The sequence below is a fragment of the Hippocampus zosterae genome, chromosome 1, assembly GCF_025434085.1.
Source record: "Hippocampus zosterae strain Florida chromosome 1, ASM2543408v3, whole genome shotgun sequence".
Taxonomy (NCBI): Eukaryota; Metazoa; Chordata; class Actinopteri; order Syngnathiformes; family Syngnathidae; genus Hippocampus; species Hippocampus zosterae.
In genome coordinates, this window is record NC_067451.1 from 14,397,896 (window position 1) to 14,424,693 (window position 26,798).

Below are 26,798 nucleotides of genomic sequence, written 5' to 3' on the forward strand. Positions count from 1 at the left end.
CAATGCATTCGCAATTAATCTTTAGAATTGCTTTTAAACATTTATGTAGCTAAAATATGTGTTTAATTGTGTGCACGACATATTAAAATGGAATCATAGTTTTTCTAACTGCAGATTTGTTTTTAATTTAACAGTTCGACGCAATGTTAATGCTGAAACTGTGTGTAATATTACATTGCATCCATACCGGTGCGATGTTTTTCTTTTGTCGACTTTTTACGACACGTTTCACTTTACGGCACTGCACAGGGTTTTCCTGTTGAAAATGGCTACGTCGTTTTGGAAAGGTGTCGTCGGCGTTGGACTTTTTGCCTTAGCACACGCAGCTTTCTCAGCGGCACAGCGTGAGTTTATATGCGTGGAGTGGATGCATGGATGTCGGTCCAGTTGTCTTTCGGGAGAGGGGCTCGGATGGCATTGATGCATTTAGCCGCTCGCGAGGCCTTGTGCGGTGACGTCTAGCTTGCAAGATGCTAACTCAGCTCAAGCGGGAATGATACCCTTGGATCTTAAATCGCAATCTTTCCAAATGACACGTGTGCAGATGTTTTTAAATTTAAAACTTGATCGGTATCTCGCTGACTTGGGTTTTACTTCATCGTCTTCTCCCACAGATCGATCTTACATGCGACTAACAGAGAAGGAAAACGAAACTCTGCCAATCGACGTGAGTCTCATTCATTTCCCCCACGTTTAAGATTCTCGTTGCACAACAGGAGATGTTTTGACACGACGAACTTTTGTTCGAGTTGCAGATTGTGCTCCAGACATTACTGTCATTCGTCATGACCTGCTATGGCATTGTCCATATCGCTGGGGAGTTTAAAGACATGGACGCCTCCTCAGAGCTCAAGAACAAGTAGGTTGCTGCATACACCTGAAAAACGACTCTGCCTATTCACACTTTAATACACATGCTGTCTATAAGACTCTTTACTCTTTAACACATTTATTCCAAAATCAGATTAATCGACAAATCTGTGGAAACAAGTATAAAATGAGTAGAAGATGTTGGTATTTTTTTGTCTCATTTAATACGGCTCCTTAAGTGCTCTTTTACTTCTTTTATCCAACACCAACCTGTCCTCATACATTTCTTGTGCAGTACACAAGTTGACAGACATGACGGTGTTTGTCTTTCATGCTTAATCTTGTAGTTGCATTGACTGTGCGATTTTAGTTTGTGGGCCACAATCAACCCAATTTGACTTCAAGTGGGCAAGATCATTATATTAGTGGCCTAATGAGTTAGATTACGACAACATTTTGCCAATGTTTTGGTGCAAATAATTCTATGTGCATTCTGAATATACAGTATTCACATTTTTTGATAATTAACTTTTTCCTAATTACGAACCATTTGAAATATCCTAACAGAAACAAGTGCAAAAATTGGATAAACATCAATTCAGCAATATTCTGTTCAATATTCTATTTCTCAGGTGGGTGTTCAACTTAATTCTTCACAGAACAAAGTTGGCACAACATATGATCTAAAATGGCTTACTTTATTCCAGAAATTAGTTTTGTTTTTCTCTAATCTTTATGTTAAACTGTCATTTCAGTTCTTATTAGTTTTAGTCATGTGCATACTCTTTTAGTCTCGTCAAGTTTTACGCAATACTTAAATCCGTCAACAGGAGGCTGTAAATTTCCCCAGTGTCGGACAAATAAAGGATATCTTATCACGAATGTCTCGCAATAAATAAATGAATGAGCTGAGCCTTTTCTACACTGAGCATTTTAGTCTTATTCTTATTTTAGTCAGAATTGTCTATGGCTATTTCAGTCTAGTTCTAGTTGACGAAAACTGTTGACACTTTAGTCTAGTTTGAGTCAAAGATAATTGATGACCCGGAGTGGGAGAAAATCCAGGATATAGCGAGAGCAAATAAAAACATGTGAAAAACAGCCCGCCACCCCAGGCTTATTTAAACCTGTTCTCACGGTTCTTGCTTGCACAGTTTTCCAAATAAGAGCATGTGTATTAAAACTGCTAATTTTCCCCTCCCAGTCGATGTTTGCTGTCAAACTGGCATGGTCAATTCAACTTAAACACCTCATATTGACACGTCAAAATGTTTAACCAAAAACCATATAATTGCATCAAACAAAAGTCCGCTAGCTTCACGCTAACGTGTGTGGTAACGGAAATGATCATGGCTGTTACCTGATGTGGGCACTTGGCAACATGTTGCCCGTCCGTCATTGTCAGTCCATCATTTTTTTCCCAAGCCAAATCAAACTGTACTCATCAGCAGGTCAGCCCGTCATGTTATTTTAACTGAGCTTCCATCATTGCTTCCGTCAGTTAAAAAAAAAAGTCACACATCGTCCACCAGATGAAAAAATGTGATTTCAAATGGTAAATGGCATACACTTATCTAGTAAGTGTATCATCATTTGGTGTCTGCCCTAAGACTGCACATCAAAGTCGCACGTTTCCAGCTGTTTACAAGCTTTATCAACAGCAATACGCACTGGGCCTCAGATGCCACAATATAGTGGGGGAGTCCTCAATTTTAAAACATCAAAGATGTATTTCAGCTGCCTATTTATGGGGCTACTGTACGACAAAAAAAGTTGGTGTGTGTGCATGTATGTGTTACTTGCAGAAGTTTCCGTTTTATTGTGGCTAAATGCCATTTTTTTCCCCTGGACAGAACGTTTGACACACTGAGGAATCATCCATCTTTTTACCTTTTCAACCACCGAGGACGAGTGCTGTTCCGCGCTGCCGAGGAAGAGCCATCCTCTCAGCAAGCGCTTCCAAATCCGTTACGGCTCCGCAAGCTGGAGTATTTGCACTGAGACTGGCCTTTTCCCTGCCTGTGAAATTACTCATGTTGGTTAGGATTTTTTGTTGTTGTTGTCATTAGACGGAAGGGGCAGAGTCACGACTGACCATCCCCTATTTTTTTGATCATGCATTTGTACATAAAGTATCAGTCATGCTGTACAAACGTGCACCTCTTTTCACTGAAGTAGTCGCCTCCACCAGTGTGCCAACCCTTCAGTTGATTTGTATATACAGTATGGAAATGCTTTGGAGTCTTGCATACAGAGGCATCTTAGCCATTTGTGTCCCCCGCGACACGACTTGGGATATTTCTCTCCTTTGCACTGAATATTCTCTGTATGAAGGATAAATAAAAGAAGCCGTTTCATTTCATCAATTTTTCATTGTCTTAGGCCAGGGAAGCATTTAGTTTTAACCTTTAGTTTTTAAGTTTAGCTCCCTGAAACAGAAGGTTCCTGTTAGATTTGTGTTGACCGGACATGGGGGGCGGGGGGTGTTGACTCATCCCTCTTGACTTGGAAGAGAAATGATTGGTACATCTGTTTTCATTGACATTTTATTAATATATAATTTAATAAAAGCAACCGGATTTTACTCTTGATGTTTGAATTTCATGTGGTTTCCATTTAGACTTGGCATTTCAAATTAGCTCTGCAATCATTCTAAATGAACGCTTAGAGGAAATAAAACTGACCATCGTTTTGGTGGCTAAAAAAAAAAAGTTCTACGGTCGACTTTTGTTTCAAACACTAACTGCCCTTGTCTTCCCTCTCGACATCTTTTGCCACCTTCTCTTCTGTTTTCCTCCACTTCACTTGCCTGGCAGCTCCATTCTCATCCTTCAACCACTTTCACCACCATCCAAGCTGGCTCTCTGACTGTGTCCAAATTCACATGGTGCCTCCTCCAAAAGCTGCATTTTTCTTCCACATGACGTCACTTCTGGCATGACTCAACCACATGTGGTTTACAAATTCTAGAAAGACAATTTGCAGGCTGGGACCTTTGATGCCTTCATGGACCGCATAAACCTCTGTGAATTTGGACACCAGGCACAGGCAAGTCGCGCCAGCGGGCCACGTCATGCGAACTTCGGAGGACCCAGCCTGTGAATTTGGACACAGCCACCGACTGACCCCAAAACATCTTCACTTTGGCTGTCCCACTCATTTCTAATCTTATCCGACTTGGTCACTCCTAAATGTCACAGCTCCTCCTGCTGGGGCGGTTTTCTCAGGCAGGCAGGGGAGGGTCCTTGGGTAGCTCAACAGGTCTTTAGGTGTGCTCCTCAATCCCTTGCTGGCCCTCTGCCCTCAAGTAACACTCCTTTGTGTGTTTCATTCACACATTACACACGTATACCTACATTCATCCATGCACTTTGCGCACACTTAGGATACCGTATTTACGGGACGCGCAACCCTCGTGAGGATAAGCGGATTAGAAAATGGATGAATTTACATGCATCCATTTTCCATGGTGGATGGATGGATGGATGGATGGCATGTATTCACAATGAATTTACATGCTCACATTCCATACTCCTTTTTATTGTTTGAAGTTATTTATTGGTAACAATAAATTATTCAATTGGCTAACGTCTGCCTCGCCTAATTTTTTCCCACGGGCTTTGCGCTAACTTGTGACATAAAAAAGAAACAAAAAAAAGAAACATGGTAATTTGTCTATGAATGCCCTGCGGTTGGCTGGCAACCAGTAGAACAGGACTGTCCAGTTTTTCTTATGAGGGCCACATACAGAAAAACGGAAGGATGATAGGGCCACTTTTAAAATTGGTCAACTTTTTGAAGCACAATGAAGTCAGTCAAGAAAGCAATTATTGTCTAACTCAAATTATCCTCAAAATGAGGGTAGTTTGAGCGTGTGTTTTTTCTCCCCCTCTCCCACCCTTGTGGTTTCTTTCTGTCTTCCGGGTTGAGCGAAGCTGGCGCGTTTTGGCTGCCGCTGCTCAACCCGTATTTGTTTGTTATTGTAAAGGGTCCTTGGGTGTCTTGAAAGGCGCCTATAAATAAAATGTATTATTATTATTGTTTGTATTGTCTAGTATATTTCATCAGCTTTCTGTCAAATGTGTTAAGGAAAATAGCTGATGATTTTTTTCCAAATTTTGGGGGGTGCCCAACAGCCATTCTATCTCACAGAATAGATCCTGCTCTGCACTGAACCACAGCCAAATCCCATTTCCACATTCTGGATCACACTAGTCACCTCTTCTACGCTTCCTTTTATCCTTATTTTTCATCAGTCATCACCTCCCTCATGTATTCTCTCCATCCATGGGTGACTCTTGAGGAGCTGTAGCGGACAAAGTGTGAGTGTTAACTTGAAACACCAGAGACAGTGTAGGAGGAAGCTGGAGTACCTGGAGAAAAGCCTCAAATGCACAATGGAGAACAGGCAAACTCCACACAGGAAGCAGTGACTGGAATTGAGAGTTATTCCCCTATGAGATGGACATGCTAACCACAACTTCACATGTTGTCTTGCAGTCGTTGCCAATTCCCTTGATGAGAGGAAAGGGACCTGGAACATTACTGGATATATTATTTATATACTATATGAACTAAATGTAATGCAATATGTATAAAAATAACCTGTGTTTTATGGGTGGGTGACGCAACAGATACTATGGCACACTTTAAGGATTCAATGTATTTTCTATGTACTGGAATGACTTCAGGTTCAAGCCAACATTTTATTCCAATTAGTGCTTTGAGCAGGATGGAGCATTTTCGTGAAGGAATTCGACCACAGTGACAGGGAGCAAGTTGTCATTGTTTGGTCTTGCAGGCTATGAATATTTGTAGTGATATTTAGCTGGTGAGCAATTCCTTATCAGAAAGGTTTATACATAAAGTAGGCTACGCCCGAACCTTACTTGTTTTAATCCATACTGGTCTAAAATATTTCTTCAAACCAGAAAAGGTTTGGGGGGGGGGGGGGATATATATCTCCATCCATCCATTTTCCGAACCGCTTGATCCTCACTAGGGTCGCGGAGGGTGCTGGAGCCTATCCCAGCCGTCTTCGGACAGTAGACGGGGGACACCCTGAATCAGTTGCCAGCCAATCGCAGGGCACACAGAGACAAACAACCATCCACGCCCACACTCACACCTAGGGACAATTTAGAGCGTCCAATCAGCCTGCCATGCATGTCTTTGGAATGTGGGAGGAAACCGGAGCACCCGGAGAAAACCCACGCAGGCCCGGGGAGAACATGCAAACTCCACACAGAGAGGCCGGAGCTGGAATCGAACCCCGGTACCTCTGCACTGTGAAGCCGACGTGCTAACCACTGGACTACCGGGCCGCCACCAACACGCACACACACACACACGCACACACACACAATATATTTTATTAGAAACCTTGATTTTTCTCAAGCAGTCAAAATATGCACACAGGTCGACATGCACACATCTTAGAGCTGGTTTATTTGTTTTGTACAAAAATTCAATAAAACTATAAGTTTACAAAATTGCCTTTCAAAATAGTTGTCTTCCTCTGAAATGAACAAATTCACAAAAATAATCAGTCTGCTTATGAACATGAAACAGTAGTGAACATTGGTCATGAAAACAAAGGAGGGAGTTGTTACGTCATCACTGCAGCAGATGTAACCGTCAGCCGAGGCCGCACAGATGCACAAATTCTTTCAAATGACGCTGTCACAATGCCAGTCAGAGGAGACAGTCATTGGGGGGGGGGGGTGGGGGGGGGGGGGGGGGGGGGGGGAGAAGTGTGCGCTCGCGACTTGGCACGTTTTAGGGACTTACAATGCCAGATGGGATTTTTTAGGTCAGTGGTTACGGTTATGTTCAATTTCCTTGAAATCTGTGTAATCTCCCAGAGAGCGACACTGTAAAACGTGTGCCTGTGTGCTCTCGATGATGGACACAGACGGCTGTAAGAAAACTTTGTGACTGCAAAGGAGAGGGGGACTTCTCTGCGTTCCATCACCATACACCCTCTAACACTGATATATTGTCACTTTCGAACATCTGTGTCCATCATTTCCAAGCTCTCAAAACACTATTGCATGTTGTTTGATTGCAGCATGTCAAATGAGGACAAAAACATCCCCAGTCGGGGTGTTTGTAAATCTTAAGATGTTTTTTTAAATACATTTGTGAGATTGTGTCGTCATGTCAGGATGGTTGAGCTTCTCTGAACTTCTCATAGAGAAGAACTGAACAGAAATAATTGCAAATGAATTAATCTTGTACAATCAGAGCACAATTAGTCTGAAGTTACTAAATATCGTCTCACGATGTGGAATGGGGGAAAAAAATGTATAAAATGCAGTATCCAGCAATATCATGTTTGCAATTTTAATTGTCGACCAAAACTACCCAAAAAGTGATAACGTTTTGCAAAAACAATTGTGTCAATTACAAAGTTTTACGGATAAAAAAATGCTCTGCCTGATTCCAGGGGTGCAATACTACTTTTGCCATACAAGTACAATATTTGAAAAGCCAGAACTAACGAATAAATTTGAGTTCTGATCTTATTGCGTGGCGGCCACATAAAACCAAAGATTAAAATAACACCATCCTTCGTATAATATGGTCAAGGTTGTCTTGCAGTCTTGCTTCCTGCACTGAACTGAATATTTTCAAATGACTGAGCTGCTTAGTAAGTGATTTTTAGAGGACACTTCATAGCTAAGAAGGACTGGCCCAAATCTCGTTAAAAACCGACAGCGAGTTAAAATCAGCCAAGCCAGAAAGTGTGCTGAAAATAAACCGAAAGACACGACTGGAATGCAGTTTTAACAGGACATTAGAGAGCTATGTGTTGAGTCATTGTGCCCAAAAGGTTGCACAATAGACATTTTTGAGTGATGATGTTTTTTACATTACATAAAACATTCCAATTGTGCAAAGGTCATTTGCATTGACCTTAATGCAGAGATAATTGAAATTCAATGGGACAATAATCCTGACCTCAGCAGTACCTTTGACTTTGGGCAGTAGGCGGGGGACACCCTGAACCTGGTTGCCAGCAAATCGCACAGAGACGAACAACCATTCGCGCTCACACTCACACCAAGGGACGATTTTGAGTGTAACCTGCCATGCATGGGAAGAACATACAAACTCCACATGGGGAGGCTGGAGCCGGAATCGAACATACATACATTATATATATATATATATGGTATACACACACACACTGTATATTGCTTTCACATCAAAGAATTGCAGATGCACACATATCAGTAACAGAGATGGGGAAAGAGCAGTCGTGGCAGTGGCAATAGGAGCTCATGAATGACTGTTTTCAAAACAGCGATTTGAGCTTCAGAAGCACACTTCAGACCAGCTGAAGAAAGCTTTGCGCTGCCATTTGAGGACGTTTTATGGCTTATTGCGTGTATGGCGGAGTGTTTGTCGAGTGGATGATTGTGGATGTCATCTGTCACGATGAAGAGGATTATATTCATAAAGTCGCTCAACTTATCCCCAATGAATCTGTCATGCAGATAAGCCAACAGGACGTGACATAACATCATGTGGACCGTTCTCATCGAAGTGCTTTTGTCCTATGCTTGTCCTTTTTTGGCGTCTCACTCTTGTGTTGTCCATGGCGACACACAGCGCAGCTGACGTTCCTCAACTGCCAAGATCACTGGGAGGCTGTGACGGTGTCCCATGCTTTTCGTCTAGCTTGACGAGGGTCAGCTCTAACTGCTGGATCAGCATCCGCTTCTTGAACCTGGATGAGATTGTTAAGAGAGAGGGGAGAGGAATGAAACTCCGATGGACTAATCAAAGGCGGCTTGATGCACGTACGGCAAAACGTTAAAAAGTTATCCAACATTCTTGATCGGCAGCTTGAGGTCCATGAAACAGTATGCTTTCTGTTCTCACTAGTAAGACAATAAAAGATACTGTACTAGTAAAATGACAGGTGTATTAGTCGAACAACTAGTGAGGCAAAAGTCAGAACTAGTTGACAAGTGCATGTTAGCTGTACTCGTAATGAGTCATATTCTAACAGTCTACCAGCCAAAATCTAGCACTTCACTAGTAGCATAAGCGCGGATACCATCTTTGAACGGGGGATGTGGCTGTGTTTAGAATTAACCAATCACATTTAAATGTATCTGAACTGGAAGTTAGCACACACCTTTGGATGCCGAATACATTTGAGAAGGCCTGATTGATTATAAACCCAGCAGGGCTCTGAGGTCTGCAGCCTTGGGTGAGTTAGTGGAGCCCAGCACAGTTCAATGCAAACATGGTGAAGCAGCATTGAGCTGTTATGCTGCATGCAAAAAAGAATAAGCTTCCAACAGAAGTGAAGTGAAGGACTCTTTCTTTGTTTGAGGTATTTTAAACATTTTAAACTTAATTTCACAGTGTGACCTTTCAGTAATTTTGGAAACCTCTACATTTGTTTCTTTACATTTAGATGTTTTTAAGGATCTGTTGTTAATGTATTTAAATGTTGTCAATGTACATTCCTTTCGTCATTTTGGTCAGGTATATTTGGTTTTCTCCATGTGTATTTGAATGTGCATGCGTGCTTTATGGCAACAGTGCAAGAGGAGCAACGCGCTGCTCAACTATTTCTTACCTGGAGGCCTCTTTAATGGCATGTTGGATAAAGTAGCGCTGGATATTGACCGGCCCTTTGACCTGCTGCAGTAGTTCTAGTATTGCCTCAAAGTCTGGTGAAGGGAACAAAGACAAGAATCAAAGTTGAGTCAACAGCAAATAATGTCTCAAGTCACAGTGATGGTCAGTTGAGACCTTTCGGAAAATGTGCTGCCTTACTTTGTAAAAAAAAAAAAAAAGCCAGAAAAACGGACAATGCATGGTTTGTGATTTGCTCTAAAGCAGTGGTTCTCAACCTGGGTTCGATTGAACCCCAGGGGTTCGTTGAATCGGTCTCCGGGGTTCAACAGTTCGCCTTTGCCTTGGAGGTTAAGACACACCCGACTCAACATGTTAATTAGTTATGACACGCCCGCGACAGATGATCACATTACATCGCTTGTCCAATCAGTGCTGCCGGAAATGTTGTTCACTTAGTCGTCAACGAGTGACTGTCGCGATAGTACGTTGTGTGATTTTTTTTTTAAAGAAATGTTTTAATACATGCTAACTATGTCGAGCAAAAAAAATAAAATAAAAACAACATCGGACTCATATTTACAACATGGATTCACATGCATCAGGCAAAATGATGGGAGTCAGTGTCTTATCTGCATGAGTTGTCATGCCAAGTTGAGCAACTCAAAACTGAAGGAGCACTTTTTATTTTTCACGAATGAAGGGTTCGGTGAATGTGCATATGAACCTTCAACAAGGTTAAGAACGACTGCTCTAAAGTGATAATATTACTAAATAGCTACAGTATTGTCATATTGTGTTCATCAGAACGGGTCGGTTTTTGCAAGCTATACTTGACTGGTTCTTACTCACTTCGGCCAGGTTTGCGGACCTCCTTGATGACCCGCGTTCGCAGTTCTGCTTGACTGCCATCTAGTGGCGGTATGAATATGGTCTCCAGCACTGCTGGCTCAGGAACTGCACTCTCTAACTGGCTCTGTGGACTCAGCCGCTCACAGTTGTATCGCTCCTCAAGTGACTGCTCCTCTTGACCGTCCTGGACCACTGGTTTCTCCTTGGTCATGTTAACCTCCTCCCTCTGATCCACTCTTTCTAGTGTGGCTTTTCCCTCCAAGCTGAGCGAAGGTTGCGTTCCTGTCACAGGGTCCTCCTCACAGGGCCAAATGTCCCCGGACTCAGGCCCGAGAATAACATCACCATTACTCTCCGTGACCACCACATTGCCATCCAGCCCTAAAGAAAATAGTCATACGGTATGTTTATTTGTCTTTTGAAATGCATGTGGCCGAGATGACTTCCCAATGGTAATTGCCTATCTCCCTTTTTGATGGTTTCTGGCGTGCCGGCACAGCACAGCCATCAATGTTGGAAGTACACAAACAAGTATATCTTTTCTTATCTTTGCATTTATAAAAATGTGTCTGTAAGCGAGTCATTCTGAGTTTTGTCTGATTGGGGAATGACAGTGTGGCTGATTTCCAAGATATCACCCTGGGGCTGAGTTCCTCCATCAACGGCTTGGCCTCTCAGCCTTGCACCGGGTCCGCAAGTGAAAGTACAAATTCAGCTCTTTTTGACACTATTACCACTGAAGTCGTACCTTTGTGCTGCGGTATTACTTTCAGGAGATTTGGTTGCCCTTGACCTCCAACTGGACTCTTTCCAATCAGAATGTGGTTGGTGTTGACTGGTGCAGTCTGGGGCCGTCGTAGCAACGGTGACATGCTCCGCCTTCTCTTCAAAGTGGCACCTGCATTTGCGTCACTGGAATTTGCCCTTTTCTTGTTTTGAGGGCCCAAGACAAACTCATCGGCCTCGTCGATCATCATTCCCTGGGAAAACACATGGGGCAAACACTTGAACTGGCTGGCAAGAATACAGAAAAGCACAGACATCCGCCAAGTCTTGATTACATCAAGTGGAATGAGTGCACATCTATGACCAAGCACAAACATCATCCTGAATCGCAAAAATTACATCTGGGAACCAGGAAACAAAATGTAACTGGAGCCTACAGTCAAACCAGTCTTAGCAAACCAGATTTTTTATGTTACAAACCCAAATGCAATGAAGTTGGGATGTTGTAAATAGATGTTGTAAATAAACTACAATAATTTACAAATCACATGCAACCTATATTTAATTGAATGCACTACAAAAACAAGATATTTAATGTTCAAACCGTTAAACTTTATTCTTTCAGCAAATAATTATTAACTTTGAAAGTTATGGCTACAGCAAGTTCCAAAAAAGCTGGGACAGCGTCATTATCACCGTGTTACATCGCCTTTTCTTTCAATAACATTCAATAAACAATGGGAACTGAGGACACTAATTGTTGAAGCTTTCCAAAACAATTTGAAATGTGGACTCGCCAGACCACAGAACACCCCCCGGCCCCCATAAATATTGGACAGTACTTGTCCTCATCAGGTTCTGGGATGAGAGGTGGGGTACATCCTGGACTGGTCACCACCTTCACATTCAGACTTGGTGTGAATTTTGACCAGTTTCTCATAAATGAATGTATGAAACCTCATGAAGTTTTGATCAGGAAATCTTTGAAAAAGCCTACAAAATCTAGGTTCATATAGCCACCGTATCCTCAGGTGTGTGCATGAGCTGTGTCCTAAATGAGCTGACTCTGGGCGAGAGGCAGAGTAGAGCCTGGGCCGGTCGCCGACCGATTGCAGGGTACCAAACAGTGTATGCCCATGTTTTGTTACTACCTTCTTATCCTGCTTGAAAGGATTCCCGAAGGTGTGCAATCGTTTCGGTTGATCGGGGTCGATTTCTCTCAGAGGAGACGGCATCATCTTCAGGTACTCCTGGTAGTTTCCCATCTGAGCCACTGGGATACTGTGCAGGTAATCTAACAAGTACAGTACATTCAAACTCATTAGGTTGCGTAGGCTTTGTGAAAGTGTTATATGGTTTCTAAAATGCGATGCAACATACCTTCATCCTGTCCTCTGATTAGTTTTTGTGAAGTCCGCAGTAAATTCGACCGCATTCGAGTGAGCTGATCCAGAAGATTCCGTCTGGGAATGTCGTAGGCGTTTCGATAAGCTTGAGGCTTTACATCCTGGAAAGTAGACACGTTTCATTATTCCACACAAGTAAAACAAGTATTTAGTACAGGGACATGTTGTCCTCCACCTGCCTTGTTGAGCAGGGCGATTTGGAATCCAGAAAACTCCTTTAAGTTGATGTCCACCATACGAAGTGGACCCTCCCCAGTGATTCCATGTAGTAGCTGCTTAAAATCTCGCCGGTGGGCCAGAGACAATGAGTTGGAGTGGTTCTTCACCCTTATGCCAGTTTCTTGTGGTGCCTTCTTCCCCACAGATACGATGAAGCGCTCAGATTCGATCTTTGCCTTGATGAAAGATGGAAAAGCTTAATTTAACAGGTTGGTATTCAGAAACCAAATATGCTGTCATTGATAACACTCGACCAAATCAAATAAAAATTGCATGAAAACAGCCTGTGTTCCCCGCAGATTTGACCTGTGCCATATTTTTGAACCAACTCACATCCACAGTTATGTGCTGAAAAACTGAATAAGCCTGAAATATTATAGCGGTTCGGAAAATGGATGGATGGATGTATTTGTGAGTAGGTTTAATGTCTTTGTCGGTCAGAATATTTTTACTTCACATTGGTAGCTCTACACGTTCAGACTTAAGTGAGTTGTTTCAGCCTGCAAAATTTCTACTGTGCTTCTGGTATCACTTCGTCTCATAGACCAAAATATTTGGGGAGAGATTCACTTAAATTCTTGTTAATGTTTGTAGAGAGGAAAAAATTGTGTATTGCTCTGCACAGTTCAATTTTAAGTATAAAAAGAAAATCAGTTGGCCATTTATTATGAAATGGAATTATGTTTTTTTTTGTCGTCTTTAACCAGGCAAAAAAATTCTGTGATGTGAAAGATTCATCACTAATTATCATTATAATCAAGGAAATTGCTTGATTTTAGTTATTGCTGCCAAGGGTGGTACAAGCCATTAGGAGGTTCACTGAGCAATTACCTTTTCACATCGGGACAGGTTAGTTTGGATTTTTTTTTCCCGCCTTGATGAATAAAATTGGCAAAACTGCATTTTGTAATTCCTTGGTTTGTCTCTGTGTGATATTAAAATTGGTTTGGTGCACTGAGACCTTTCTGTGTGATAAATATGCAAAGAACACAGAAATCAAGAAAGGGGCAATTGCTTTTTCATGGCACTGTACCAGAGACCGTCCGTCCCAAGAGCTGCTGAGCATTTAAATCAGGGGTTAGATCCGAGGTTGCACTCCATATAACATGATGACAACTATGTATTGACTATAATTGATGTATTTATGAAAATGTATTATCCCTGTCCACATCCCCCCTTCCTCTATGTTTGATTGTGTCAAACAGGTGTTTGCCTCCTGGAGACAGTAAAGTTCCATTGGCTAACAATATTGAACCTAGAGGAGATTCATCTGCTTTCGATTATTTATACAGCAAAAAAAAATCAAAGTTCAAACAAATTGGAGGTGGCCCAGTTTCCTGATTAAATTCAACCTTGACAGTGCCACCCCTAGTTAAAGTGTTGGGGAACAACTGTCTACCATCGGCCATCTGCAGCTTTCACACGACTGACGTAAGACGAAGGGATCCTGTAGGCATGGTATGTTTACCTGCTGGCTGAGCTTTTTCAGATAAGAGATGACACTGAAACTCAGACCACAGTCCATGCTGTCTCCTATTAAATTTGGTGCCCCCATCATCCTCAAGGCTTTTTTCAAAGGCTGTCAAAAGACATCAGAGAAAATTCAAGATGTTATTTTTTGCAAGAACAACAGCAATAAAATTACACGTAAGCCGCAGAAGGGCTGACAGTGACTTACCAAGAGGTAGTACGGGGGCATCGTCTTTAGGTACATCTCCAAGGCTTGTCGCCACTTGAGGTTTGGTTTTAATTTGTGCACTTTGAACAAGTCGTCTGAGAGCAGAAAATAAAGAGCACTGAGCAGCCCAATTGACCTTCAGTTCCTCATATACAGTTAAGGCTGTTGCGGGTATGGGATATTGATCTCTCTCCGCTACAACAATGTTCTGTAGGTGAATGTTGACTGCAAATGATGTCTGAATAAAATGTAATGCCTAATGCTCCACATGATTAAAACCAGCTCACACTAAATAACCCAGGAGTTTGGATACCATTACAAAATTAAAAAGTATGTCTCACCAAGGAGTGGGAGGAGCACTGGGTAGTTATAAGGCATGACAAAGAGGTTCACACAAGTGAGAGTGGTGCTGGCTTTAAGGTAACCAAAAGGCTGGCCCAGGTCACTTTGCTTCCCGCTGCTGCTCACAAACACCTGAGGCAAGAGGGTGGAGGAATGTGTTATTATTTCATATGAAGTCAAGCACGATTGTGCCAACGCATATGTGTGCATCAGATCACAAGACACACGTGATGCTTTGATTGTGAATTTATTGTTTCGGCGCTTGATCCGACAGATTTGCGTGTGAATACCTACCTGCCAGCACATGTGTGGAGACTTCCTTTCCAGAATGTATTGGGTGAGAGGCGAGGGCTCCAGTTCGTATTTGTCAAACGGAAGCTTGTCTATCACCATTGGCTCACAGTCCACACAGGAGAAACGCACCACAGGATGGGCAGTGCGAGGGGGCTGAGAGCAGGGAATTCAGTTTCAATAAAAATTTTCTGTGGCGAGGACAAGTGCAATACATTCACAGGCCACAACAATAGGTACACCTGCACACAATAGCATCCAACCCAGGAGGAGTAGAAAAAGCTACGGATGCAGAGATAGTATTGTTCAGCTTTGACTGACACACTTCAAGAACTAGTAATTGAACAATCTATTTAACTTTGTGGTTGTAGTTTGCAGGAAGATGCACGGTGACAAAGTGTGTGCCCAAAAATTGTGAGGTTCTGGGTGAGAATCCAAGCTCTCAAATTCCTGTGTAGTTTTCATGTTGTCCCCGTACTTGCGTGGGCTTTCTCCAGGTACTCCAGCTTTCCCCTCACATTCCAAAAGTAGTTATTCCTTAAGTTCCCCAAAGACTTAAAATGACTCAAAGATGTGAAGGTAAGTGTGAATGGTTGTTTGTAGGTAACCGCCTGAGAATAGCTGGGGTACCTCAGCTCAACCGTGACCCTAATGAGGAGAACCCCTTGAGAAAATGGGTAAATAGATAGTTGCACAACATGGCAGAGGAGCTAAATATTACAAAAACTAAATGTACAGTACACTGCCTTATAATCAATGACAATATATATCCAAATATAATGTGAAATTATTTCTCACCATTTGAATGTTCAGAACATTTATTATTATTATTTTTCGCTTTTGGAGAGCACCTCACTAAACTCTACAGTCTAACCAAAGTTGTAGCCGCTGTAAGTGGAACGAGAAAATTAAAAATTTAACAGCTCACAGTGAGACATCGGAGTTGCATGTATGATTCGACAAACAAGTTCGTTCTTGACAGATGCAATATCAGCAGGAAAATTCCACCACAGAAGAAAAAAAAGTTCCGCTCTCAGTTCTTTACTCACCAGCGTAGGAGAGTTCTGGTCCGGCCAGAAAGACTCTGGTATGGGCCAATGCCCAACTGGCACCCCTGTTTTGGGGTTGGGTCGCACATATATGAGTTTGTGGCAACTGTGCCACAGCTGTGGACTGAAGGACGACACAGAGCGGCTTGACTCCACTGAGTTGTCTTCAAAATAAAAGAGGCCATTGTTTGGTCAAAATATTTCATGTTAATCCGTGGTTATGGATGTTTTACACTGAATTTTCCGGAAACAAGAGATCTTTCCATGCCATTAGTGTTATGAAGGGGGAAAAAAAAATCTCACAGCCACTCAAACTAAATTTGTAGTTGTGCGTCACACACCATGGACGGTTCTGCACAAGATTAATACGTTGCTATTGATAAGATGTGTAAAAGTTGTTTCTGTTACAGTAAAACAATTCAAGGAGAGAGAAACGGCTTTTAGTAGGATGAAGTGTGGATCAATAAGTAACTCACCTTCCCCAAGAAGAGGGGGATCTGGCCCACTTTTCTCAAAGTTAATGACAACACCACTTTGAACTTTTTGGACAAGTGACTCGAGACACTGGTTCAGCATTCTTTGTGTTCGCACGCAGTACGATCGCCCTGAGACAAAAACAGAAAACTGTATGTGCTTCTAACATAGAGCGAATAGAAAAGTCAAGTCAACAGTATTTATAGAGCACTTTCAAACAGCCATCACTGCATACAAATACAACCCCGTCCCCAAAAAATCTCTTTGAAGACAACAAAAGAGTATGTGAGTGTCAACCTCCTGTGACTTCACACATTTGGGTGATGGCGGACTCATCGGTGGGGACGCTGCCAAGTTGCTCGTTGTCTGCAGTCGCTGCTCCAGGGAGACGAAGTACCAGCGCGAACAACCTCTGGTCCCAACGGAAGGGCTCTTTGGTTAGCTCGCTGCCGGCCAGAGGTGAGTTCAGAGGAAGGTGCAGCTGCACAGGGGCAAAACGAAGCTTATGACATATGCACATTTCAGATCACATGCTGGCTTCAGTGGTGCCAAGTAGAACATAGCAACGCATTATTGCTGTTTTGGGGGATTTTTTTTACCTCCTCTGGGACACCAGAGCTGTGTGTGAGTTTGTTGCCATCAGTGATCGTGATGATTACGGAAGGCTCGAGGAAGAAGGGGTTACGGCCCTAAGAAGGAAACATCCCAGAGTCATCTACAAATTTAGACAAAGTACTCAACTGTCCATCCATTTTCAATTTGCTTATCTTGTTGAGGGTGACGCCAGGGAAGTTAGAGCCTGTCCAAGATGACACATATAAGAGGCATTGTGTACACCCTCAAATGATCAACAGTCAAACACACAATGAGACAAACCACGATTACGTTCATACCCAAGTAGGATGCGACCATTCGTGACATGGATTTGAACCCTGGCACACTTTATACAATGCTGTGTTAGCAATTCAACAATCCATCACATCTTTCAGCCATGACGGTGTTGCTTGTAGATATCAGGGTTAAGATGTGGAAAGTTTGAAATATGCAAGAAAGCTAAACTTAGCGTACTATAGCTTGCTGCCTGTGAACAAAGTGACATGCCTGTGAACCATTTGAATGCTTTCACCTGAAATGCCTACAGCAGGAATCCTTATGAAGAGCGCCGTCAACGTCAATTGCCGTCATCATTTATTTATTTTTTTAATGGGAATGGCTCAAGAAAGGTTCTGATCAAGGTTTTCCAAGTTTTTGCACAAATGAATTTCAAAGAAATTGTTGACTATTATTGTCATGATAGTTTTAATAACTTACAACAACTTTAACAAACTTAAGTCTTATTTGCAATGATGTGCAAAGGCACATTGGCAGGAAAGATTTCTCAACTAGGGTTGGGGGGCAAGGAAAACCCATCCGATTGTGATTATTTGATGGAATAGTCGATAAGATAATCGATTCTAAAAAGATTCCAAGTTGACATGGGGACTGTTGGAACAATATCGATAAATATATGAGCATCAAGTAAACAATAAAATGCTGTCTATGAAAGTTGGCCGTTGTTTCTTTGTGACAGAATTACTATGTTCACAGTTCGAGAGGCTCCGTGTTACAGAGGTCAGCCTTGTCTTAATGCAACACAGACAGAATGCTTAGGGAGATTTTCACACTCCTTAACTGGTGTGACTACTTGAGCATCGTAATCCACCCGGCCCCTGTCAGAGGAAGAGATGCAAGACAGGAGTGAAGAATATGAAGCCAGATGGAATGGATTAGAATTAGATGTCTCCTATGAATAAAGCCTATCTACAAGCTTTTACGCTCATCAAATCTTTCACTCAAGCACCAGGCTAAGTTCAAGAGGATTTGGGAAAATGTTCTTCTCAAATTCAATCAATTTATCGCACTAAGTGTAAAGTTTGTAAAAAAAAAAAAAAAAAGTATTATGGACACACTGGCCAGCATAAGTACACCTGCAAAATCGAATAATTTCCAATACAATAGCTGCAAAATTAAACATCTGATATCACCATGAGTCACGTGGAAGGCCACATTACCACAACACACATTGCCTGTACAGCATACATTGCCTCTGTAGAGATTAAGTCCACGGAGGCGTTTCAAGAAAAGGAATTGGATTTATTCCAAATGGGACAATCATAACTGAGTAGTGTTTTAGGACACGGGCTGTAATCCAATTATAGTATCCATCCATGTTTTCAAGAATGCATGAATCCTTCTCATGTCATCAATAGCATCAAAAATATACTGCATTTAAACAAATAGCTTTCAGTATGACGCAGTGCAGTTTTATTCCACTGCAACCAAAATACTCAATTTACTGTGAACCTAGTTGACCACGTCAGTCAAATACTGATCATTAGTTTCATCAAGCATTTTCTGAAGACGCCTGTGCACATTTTCCACTTTTCTCCGGAAGCAACAAATAACACTGCAGTAGAGGACGACGACATCACATACTTTACCTGGCCATAATTGTCGATGCCTGAGACAAGGCGGTTAAGGTTAAGCAGGTCAAAGGCTGTGCGAAGAGCGTGGCCTAATGTCGTCAGCCCAGACGCCTGCAGGTTCTTCAGCTCACACATGAAGGTGGCGTGGTTTTCCTTCCACCCTGCCTGCAATACAAAGAGCAATGAGGCTGAGCACAGTAGAGTGAGAATAAACATAAACACAGAGTAACACGTGGGATTTATTCCAAAAGAAAAGCGGCAAATAGAGATTTTTCCACAGACTGATATCCAAGCACTCAACATTTTTCAAGACATGACAAAGACCATTAGATGAGACAATGTTTTCAAATAGGCAATCATACACACAGACATATCCCCACTGAAGTGTCCATGTCAGTGATGGCCAACCTTTACTGAGCCACGGCACATATTTCCAGTTCGAAAAATCGCATGGCACACCACCAAACAAATATATCAATTTCATACTTTTTGCCATTGAATAGAAGATCAACATAGATAATAATAATAATACATTTTATTTGAAAGCGCTTTTCATCTCACTCAAAGACACTTTACAAGAGCATAAAAACACAGGATAAAAATGTGCATTTAAAACAAGCATACATAATTTACAAAAGCACATTTGGATGAACAAAAGAAAAATTGGTAAAAGAGATTAAAAGGTATTAAAAGCATAGCGGAACAGGTGAGTTTTTAGGGATGATTTGAAGGATTGGAGGTCAGTACAGTTGCGGATGTGTTGTGGTAGAGCGTTCCAGAGGGTGGGGGCGGCGACAGAGAAGGCTCGGTCCCCCCAGGTTTTGAGCTTGGTCACGGGGATGGCGAGGAGGTTTGTGTTTGAGGAGCGGAGATTGCGGGAAGGAGTGTATTGGTAAAGGTTGGAAAGATAGGAGGGGGCCTGATTGTGAAGGGCTTTATAGGTGAGTAGGAGCAGTTTAAATTGAATACGCTGGGGAACAGGGAGCCAGTGGAGGTTTTTAAGGACGGGGGTGATGTGATCACGAGTGCGGGTGTGGGTGAGTAGGCGGGCGGTGGCATTCTGGATGTACTGTAGTTTATTGAGGAGTTTGGAGGTTGTACCATAGAGAATGCTATTGCAGTAGTCAAGGCGGGAGGTGATGAAGGCGTGGATGAGGGTTTGAGCAGCGTTGAAAGAAAGTGATGGGCGGATGTTTTTGAGGTGGAAGAAAGCAGTTTTGGTGGTTTGGTTGATGTGTTGATCGAAAGAGAGGTTATTATCAAAAAGGACCCCGAGGTTGCGACAGTGAGAGGAGGGGGAACATGGTGAAGTTATCTATAGTGAGGGTAAAGTTGGTGGTTGTTTGGGTGAGGGACCGAGGACCGATTATAATCAGTTGAGATTTAGTACAGTTACAGATACATTATTTGTGATTCATAAATTATTTTCTCATCAATTAATTGAAATTTGATAAGTTCCCGTGGCACACCGGCGGAGTTCTCACAACACAGTAATGTGCCCCAGCACACTGGTTGGGTATCACTGGTCTAAGTTCCTACAAAAGAGTCCAAAAATACACCTCCCACTGCTCTCTCTCTCTGTGAAGGATACATAGACACATACAGTAATCCTACGGGAGAGGATGTGGGTGTGGAGCTACTCTTGGACTTTTTCTCCAGTGAGGTCAAGTACTTCAGTGCTGCAGCTTCATGCTTAATCTAAGGATGACCTGCAAGATTACCACTTCCAATGTTGAAAAGGGAGGGGCAGAGGAGAGCCTGAAGTGCCAGTGTCAACGTGTTTTCTTACAGCATAGTTCAGCGAGAGTAGAGTAAGAGTGGAAAAGTGGATGTAGGTGGAATCCCATTGTGCTTGCATGTATGATATTAGGTCATTTGAACCACAACGCTGAGCTACTGAGCCAGGCATACAGTACAGCAGCTACACCCTTGTGTAGGCTGGTAGACATATAAAGCCTTGCTTGCACTCAATAATTCAGACGACAGAATATTTTTATTTTATTTTCGCCCAGCAGCCTCCCTCTCCTTCTACATCAACAATTTATTGCCTGTGTAACGGCACAATTGGAGAAGCCCCATGCAGTAAAATTGTGTCCTTCCATTACAATCAACCATGCACAAATCATGTGCATACAACATAAGTTCAAGTTCAAGTCCACTTTATTGTTCAATGTGCTCGATGTACAAACATACAGCACAGATGAAATGTCTTTCCTCTCAACCACAGGAGAGAGAGGAGCCACTGCGGGTAAGGGAAGAGGACAGAAAAAAAAAGCATTTTTTGTGCAAATTCTGAGCCATTCCGTGCAAATTCCTCCTCTTTCAAAGGAACTACCGGTACAAACATATCCGCAATGAAACCATTATCTGTGGTGTGGCTGACATGTAGCATCACAGCACCATTCAAAAATACTGGTGTAAAAACGAGTGTGCAAATGATTTGGAATGCTGTGCCAAAACAACAGAATGATAAAAATTTGAGATTGAGAAAATAGTAAATAACTGTGTAATCATGCAATTTACTAGTTTTGCAAGTGTATTGACAGCTGTTTTGGCAATAATGCTAACTGGATTAAGTACCAAAAAAACACACACATTCTCTTATCACGCCATTGTTCCACTGTGTAATTCGTATGAAAATTCAAAATTTAAGAACTGAGGGGAAAATGCTCTCACTTTCAGCCTGTAGACCAGGGGTGGCCAACCCGCGGCGGGCGAGCCGCATGCGGCTCTTTGGCTAGTTCAATGCGGCTCTGGGGCTTTCACACGACAAGCGTCGAAAACACCTCGGCAGCAGCGATGCCATTCAAACAAGGCGCCAATTTCACAGAACGTACTCCGCCAGCCTATCATCAATCTCGTTACTTGATTAACATAGAGAGCAACCAATCAGATGACTGCATAACCACTCATGCCCAAACAACGGCGCTAAGTGCTAAGCTAGTCAGCGAATTATCTCTGATTTTAAGGCAGCGGTGCCCAATACGTCATTCAGAATCGACCGGGAGCCAGCGAACTGGTCCCAGGTCGACCGCAAGGGTTGGGAGGAGGAAATACGTGGGGAAAAAAATATTTGTGTGTGAGTTTGTTGTTTGTTTGTACAGTATCTTGAGCTTTCATTCATTTTCAGCCCGTTCCGACTGTTGCTCATCATAGTGAATGTACTACTTGAGCTTTGGAGCAACACATGTGCCTGTCTGAAGCTGAAGATGGATAAAAACCAATTCCACAACTGAACTTGGCATTTCTCACAAGGCACAAAACCACATAATGAAGAGAAAATTCAAACTGGATGTTATGTCCCAATTATTTGTAATCATTCGATTAATGAGGATGTGACTTTGTGTCTTGCACAAAGGCACTCGAGCTACAACTACAGTTCTACAAATGTCACAAAATACAAGCCTACGCAAAGAAGTAGCTTGCTATTAAATGTAAGCTCCAGCAAGAGACACATTTTTTAAAACTGTAAATGGCAGGATTTGTTTTTTTTAACTTTCAAACTCAACCTGTATATCAGTGATGTGTTCCTTGAGCCGGTCCTAGGCCTCGAGGACCGGCTCGTGGTCCTCGGCCTCGAGGACCGGCTCGTGGTCCTCAGTCAAGTCCATGGCCTTGGGTTGCCGGTCTTCGGACACAACGGATTTGAGCCTCTAATCCTTCGTCCACAGATTCAAAGTGGGCCCAAGGGTCGCAAAAATCATGAAGAAATCCAACAAAACCCATCCAGGAATACCCATGCTGATGACTTTATCTGGCACTTTAAGAGGGACGGGGCTACCACTGACAGGTGACAGTCAGTGCAACGTGTAAAGAGCGGCATTGAATTAAGTAATTTGCGTTACAGCTGGAGTCAATAATAGAGGCACTTCACTTGGGGTTGGCCGTTGGGATTTGGAGTCCTTTTCCTCGATTCCAGTTATGTTTGCTGAATGCTTTCTCATGTTTGGAATAATGAATATTGATAATACATAGTTTGAAATCATGGTTGATTTAATTATTTTTATTATTAATGTGAAGTTGAAGGTATTAAAATCATTAATGTAGTATTAGTGGGAGTGGTAATAATAGTAGTACTCAGAGAATAATGTTTAGAGTACAGCCATCTCGTTACCTCTGCGTCCCGCGTCCTAGACGCATAATTAACCCACGGGACGCACAGTTCCAAACAATGTGCGTTTTTGGGACGCAAGGAAATGTCTCAGTTAAAACAAACAAAAAAACTACGGCAAGTCTGAGGATTTCACAGTAACCATCGTTACCGGTAGCGTGTCGTTTCCGTGGCGTCATTTTCACGGTACCGATAATTAGTTTAACTATAAAAGTCACCACACACGAGTTGACTCAGTGATCAACGCGATTTCACTGCGCCTGAATGTGTGTTTGTGATGTCGTGTGTGAGTGTGTTTCTTCAGATTTACTTTCGTTTTGTTTTCAGTGTTGGGGGGGACGCAATAGATGACGTTATGTGCGCATGCGGGTTGCTATTTTAGTCCGCAAACTGAGGAATCGCGCGGATGAAAGTTTGAGAAAAAAAACTCACCAAGGTCTACTAATTACGATATTCAAGAAATGGGAATGCTAGTCTGATATTTCGTATGAATCGTCCAAAGGGCGTATCACCTGTGACGTATGCACAGACCGCGAGAGCAAGATACGACGCGAGGCACGTTGGTCATTAGATTTGTAGGCTAATCGCTGTGAAAAATATTATGAAACAGTATTGTTTATTCTATAATTTACTGGTTGTAGCGTGGTAACTTTATGAATAAAACATTCGTCACAAGGTGTAGTATTAACTGTGGGTAGAACTAATGATGACGTGTGTTAAATTCTTTCGTCAAATTGATAGTACACGTGCATCGTCTTGGGAAGAGGATGTCAAGTCACATCAATACTTACCTGTATTAATGATTACCAGTAAATTAATCGTTGCAGTGTGAGATTGGAAAAATACTCTGAATGTGCTACATGAGTACACCAGTTTTTGATCCATTTATTTTTTGGAATAAACCTGGAGTACACAGCTGCTGATGTAATGTTCATTGTTAATGCAGTTTTCAAACATTGACCCTTGAAACATTATACTTTTGAGTTTCGGAATTCTTGATTATCAATATCAGTCAAAATAGAAAAATGGGTTCCCATGATAAACGTTTACGGAACCCAACACTTGTTATCGTGGTTTCCCATTGGGTAATCCGACGGCACCGAAAAACGGTTACCATGAATTTCTGAAATCCTCAGGCCTGCTCCTGAATTATTTAAATGTTTGCAGCATTTGTTTATCATTGTATGTACTCCATATGTTGTTGTTTGTGTTATTATCATATGCAATTGAATAAGTAGACCCTTTCAGAATTCGAAATTTGGGACTCTCTCAATGCATAATGGGACTCATACTTTTCTGATCAGCGAGTCCCTGGGACTCGCTGCCGGTAAACTGTAAAATTATCACTGAGAGATTACCGCTTTTTCTGCAGTCAGTGATTGACTTCTATGCAAAGTAATTTCTCAACTTCTGTTCCATGCCATGTCATGCCTGTTGAGTGTTGATTTACTTCATATTAAGAAACGACTGCACTAAAACATTCATTCATAAATGTACAGTATACCATATGATTTTATTTTTTTCTCTCAGTATATACAACACGTACCCTGACTGTTCTACTCTTTGAATAAAAACACTTCATTCAAGCGTTAGGGAGTGCAAAGGGTTATAATGGAGGGGTGTTGCAAATCATGAGGACCTGCCAAGTGGTATGATAGCATATTTTTATACATGTCCTCGGCTAGGCCTCAGTTTCAAAATCAGTCCTTGGTCCTTGGCCTTGGCCTCGGAGGCAAGTCCTTGGTCCTTGGCCTCGGAAAATTTCTCAAGTCCTTGGCCTTGCCTCGGAGGTAAGTCCATGGACTTGGCCTCGGGTTGCCGGTCCTTGGACACAACACTGCTGTATATCAACACAATTGTTAGGCTATAATGGATGGGGATAATTACATTATATTCATTAAATTAATAGGAAACAGTTCCAAATTACTGTGATCAAAGTTTGTGCTAAACAAACATTCAATGTTCCATTTGTCAATGTCCTGGTGATAATATGCATTGAACTGCATTGGAATGCTCTTTCAACATGTGTTAATCTATTGTCCTTTTGTTGTAAACCTCTTTCAGTTGGTGCCACAAACAGATAGGATGTAAATTCATCTGGCAAGAAAACCCACAGAGTCAGGTGCCAGGTTATAAAACATGTCAAACAAATGACATGTTGAGAGGCTCTGTAAGAACTGTAGTGTGTCACAGGTTGCATTAATATTTGTCCATGATCCAGGTGTTTATTAACTTATTTTTATTGTATTTTTTAACGACACATCAATTGTAAATGGCAGACGCTTAGGGAGATTGCCGGGCATTCATTTGAATGCAATATGTCAACACTGATGAGTCCCTCGAAATATCCATCACACAATGATGCGTGAAAGAGATGACGGTGAAGGAGGGGCAGGTATGATTGTGTACTGAAACACAGTTCTCGCAGTATCGGTATGAAAAATAATCATCATACAGTATATTGTTCCATCGCACTCAAGTCCAGTGAAGGCGGTTTATCAACTTGCAGTCCAATGGTTATACGCCAATAGGGCAAGGGGCAGGGTTAATGATGACTGACGGCTTCGTTTGCCAATGAGGACAGTGCACTGTGAGGCGAATGTGACGTCACGGACGATAATAAATTTCTACGCCTCCATCTCAACGCCCGAGAGTTTTCGCTACACAAAAGCAAAATGTCCGCTGGATGTAAGGAGGATGCGATGCTCTGCTTCTGCGGATAGCGCGAACAAATAAATTGCCGCTGTTTTGCTACCGGAAGGCCATCGAATGCTGGCAACGCACCAGACGGACAATAAAATCCCACGAACAGAAAAACAACTTGGGCTGGCAAATGTATCAATTGTATCAGTTGCTAATTACCTTCACTCCGTATGGCGGATCATCGAATGTAACTAGCATGTACCTGTCGCCTCTACTAGCCGGGTCTCGGGCACGCAGCTGTCAAAAAAGGAAAACCAAAACAACATATATTAATTTCGACCGATTTCGCCCAAGGAAGCCGACGCTCGCCAAAGGTGCACACTTGCTGAGGGGGAAAAAGTCGGGGTAAAAGCGTTCGTTACCTTCATAAAGACCTCAACCGCGCCTTTAGCAATGTCCAGATACGTCGTACCCAAATAAGTGCGCTGATTCATAGAGGCGGACGTGTCTAACAGGAAAACTAAAATAGGCATTTTAAATGTAAAGCTGCGGTTGTATGCTTTTTTTTTTCATTAACTGTTATCCACATATGACCTATAGTACGGCCAAGCAGGTCACACGTGCGTATATATTTGTTATAATAAGTCCCCCCCACCCCCTCCAGAAGAGGGCCGCTGCCTCTGCCCTCCCTCTGTCCGCCTTTCCAGTGTTCTGGCTCGGCTCGCGGTGTTCAACTTCTGTTCCCAACCAAAAGGAACGCCCCCTGCCTCCACCACGACGTAATTGGCTCAGCGGGCCTGCTATGGGCACGCCCCTCACGTGCCACATCTATATAAACGAGCAGCAGTAACGCGATTGACGTGGTCGTGTTCGTGCTATACAAATAGAACTGTGTACTACACAGTAATTGTGGTTTGTCTCCTGTGTCGTAAATGCGTAATGGTTGTAACAGTAAATATAAATGAATTACGTCGTGTGTGTGTGTGTGTGTGTATATATATATATGTGTATATATATAAATAAATCAGATGTGCATGACCCTTAACATCGTGACATGAGTAAAAATGCAAATTTATAATGGACTCAACGATCGTGTTTAAACATATGTGCATGATGTACTTAATGAAGCCAGCA

At 42.3% G+C, this 26,798-nt stretch overlaps 2 protein-coding genes across 5 annotated transcripts; one reads left to right on the top strand and one right to left on the bottom strand.

The window, feature by feature from the left end:
- Positions 1 to 184: 184 nt before the first annotated feature.
- mmgt1 (membrane magnesium transporter 1) lies at positions 185 to 3,394 on the top strand. Its single transcript, XM_052076787.1, has 4 exons — positions 185 to 344; positions 615 to 667; positions 756 to 859; positions 2,664 to 3,394. The coding sequence occupies exons 1-4, from the start codon at positions 266 to 268 to the stop codon at positions 2,809 to 2,811; spliced, it is 384 nt and encodes a 127-aa protein (XP_051932747.1). The 5' UTR covers positions 185 to 265; the 3' UTR covers positions 2,812 to 3,394.
- Positions 3,395 to 6,680: 3,286 nt separating this feature from the next.
- ints6l (integrator complex subunit 6 like) lies at positions 6,681 to 26,393 on the bottom strand. Of its 4 annotated transcripts, XM_052079578.1 has the most exons (18): positions 26,087 to 26,388; positions 25,884 to 25,961; positions 18,926 to 19,075; positions 17,045 to 17,134; positions 16,743 to 16,926; positions 16,448 to 16,576; positions 15,972 to 16,135; positions 14,926 to 15,078; positions 14,631 to 14,763; positions 14,290 to 14,384; positions 14,080 to 14,190; positions 12,572 to 12,787; positions 12,367 to 12,493; positions 12,138 to 12,280; positions 11,009 to 11,240; positions 10,261 to 10,641; positions 9,410 to 9,503; positions 6,681 to 8,545 (listed from the first exon to the last, which is right to left on the bottom strand). In XM_052079578.1, exons 1-18 carry the CDS (start codon positions 26,195 to 26,197, stop codon positions 8,443 to 8,445), a joined length of 2,694 nt encoding a protein of 897 aa, XP_051935538.1. In that variant the 5' UTR covers positions 26,198 to 26,388; the 3' UTR covers positions 6,681 to 8,442. The 4 variants fall into 4 exon arrangements, 3 of the variants coding, with proteins under 3 accessions (XP_051935538.1, XP_051935548.1, XP_051935562.1); XM_052079588.1 differs by lacking the exons at positions 6,681 to 8,545; positions 9,410 to 9,503; positions 10,261 to 10,641; positions 11,009 to 11,240 and having other exon boundaries at positions 12,134 to 12,280; positions 12,568 to 12,787; positions 26,087 to 26,390; XR_007964709.1 differs by lacking the exons at positions 6,681 to 8,545; positions 9,410 to 9,503; positions 10,261 to 10,641; ... (4 more) ...; positions 14,080 to 14,190; positions 14,290 to 14,384 and having other exon boundaries at positions 15,972 to 16,095; positions 26,087 to 26,392.
- Positions 26,394 to 26,798: the final 405 nt, after the last annotated feature.

Coding starts and splice junctions, on each gene's coding strand:
- mmgt1 (XM_052076787.1), top strand. CDS start 266: ATGGCTACGTCGTTTTGGAAAGGTGTCGTCGGCGTTGGACTTTTTGCC. Junction 345..614: donor AGCTTTCTCAGCGGCACAGC/GTGAGTTTATAT, acceptor CTTCTCCCACAG/ATCGATCTTACATGCGACTA. Junction 668..755: donor ACGAAACTCTGCCAATCGAC/GTGAGTCTCATT, acceptor TTCGAGTTGCAG/ATTGTGCTCCAGACATTACT.
- ints6l (XM_052079578.1), bottom strand. CDS start 26,197: ATGCCTATTTTAGTTTTCCTGTTAGACACGTCCGCCTCTATGAATCAG. Junction 17,135..18,925: donor GCATCGACAATTATGGCCAG/GTAAAGTATGTG, acceptor TTTCCTTCTTAG/GGCCGTAACCCCTTCTTCCT. Junction 14,385..14,630: donor AGTGCTCCTCCCACTCCTTG/GTGAGACATACT, acceptor TTCTGCTCTCAG/ACGACTTGTTCAAAGTGCAC.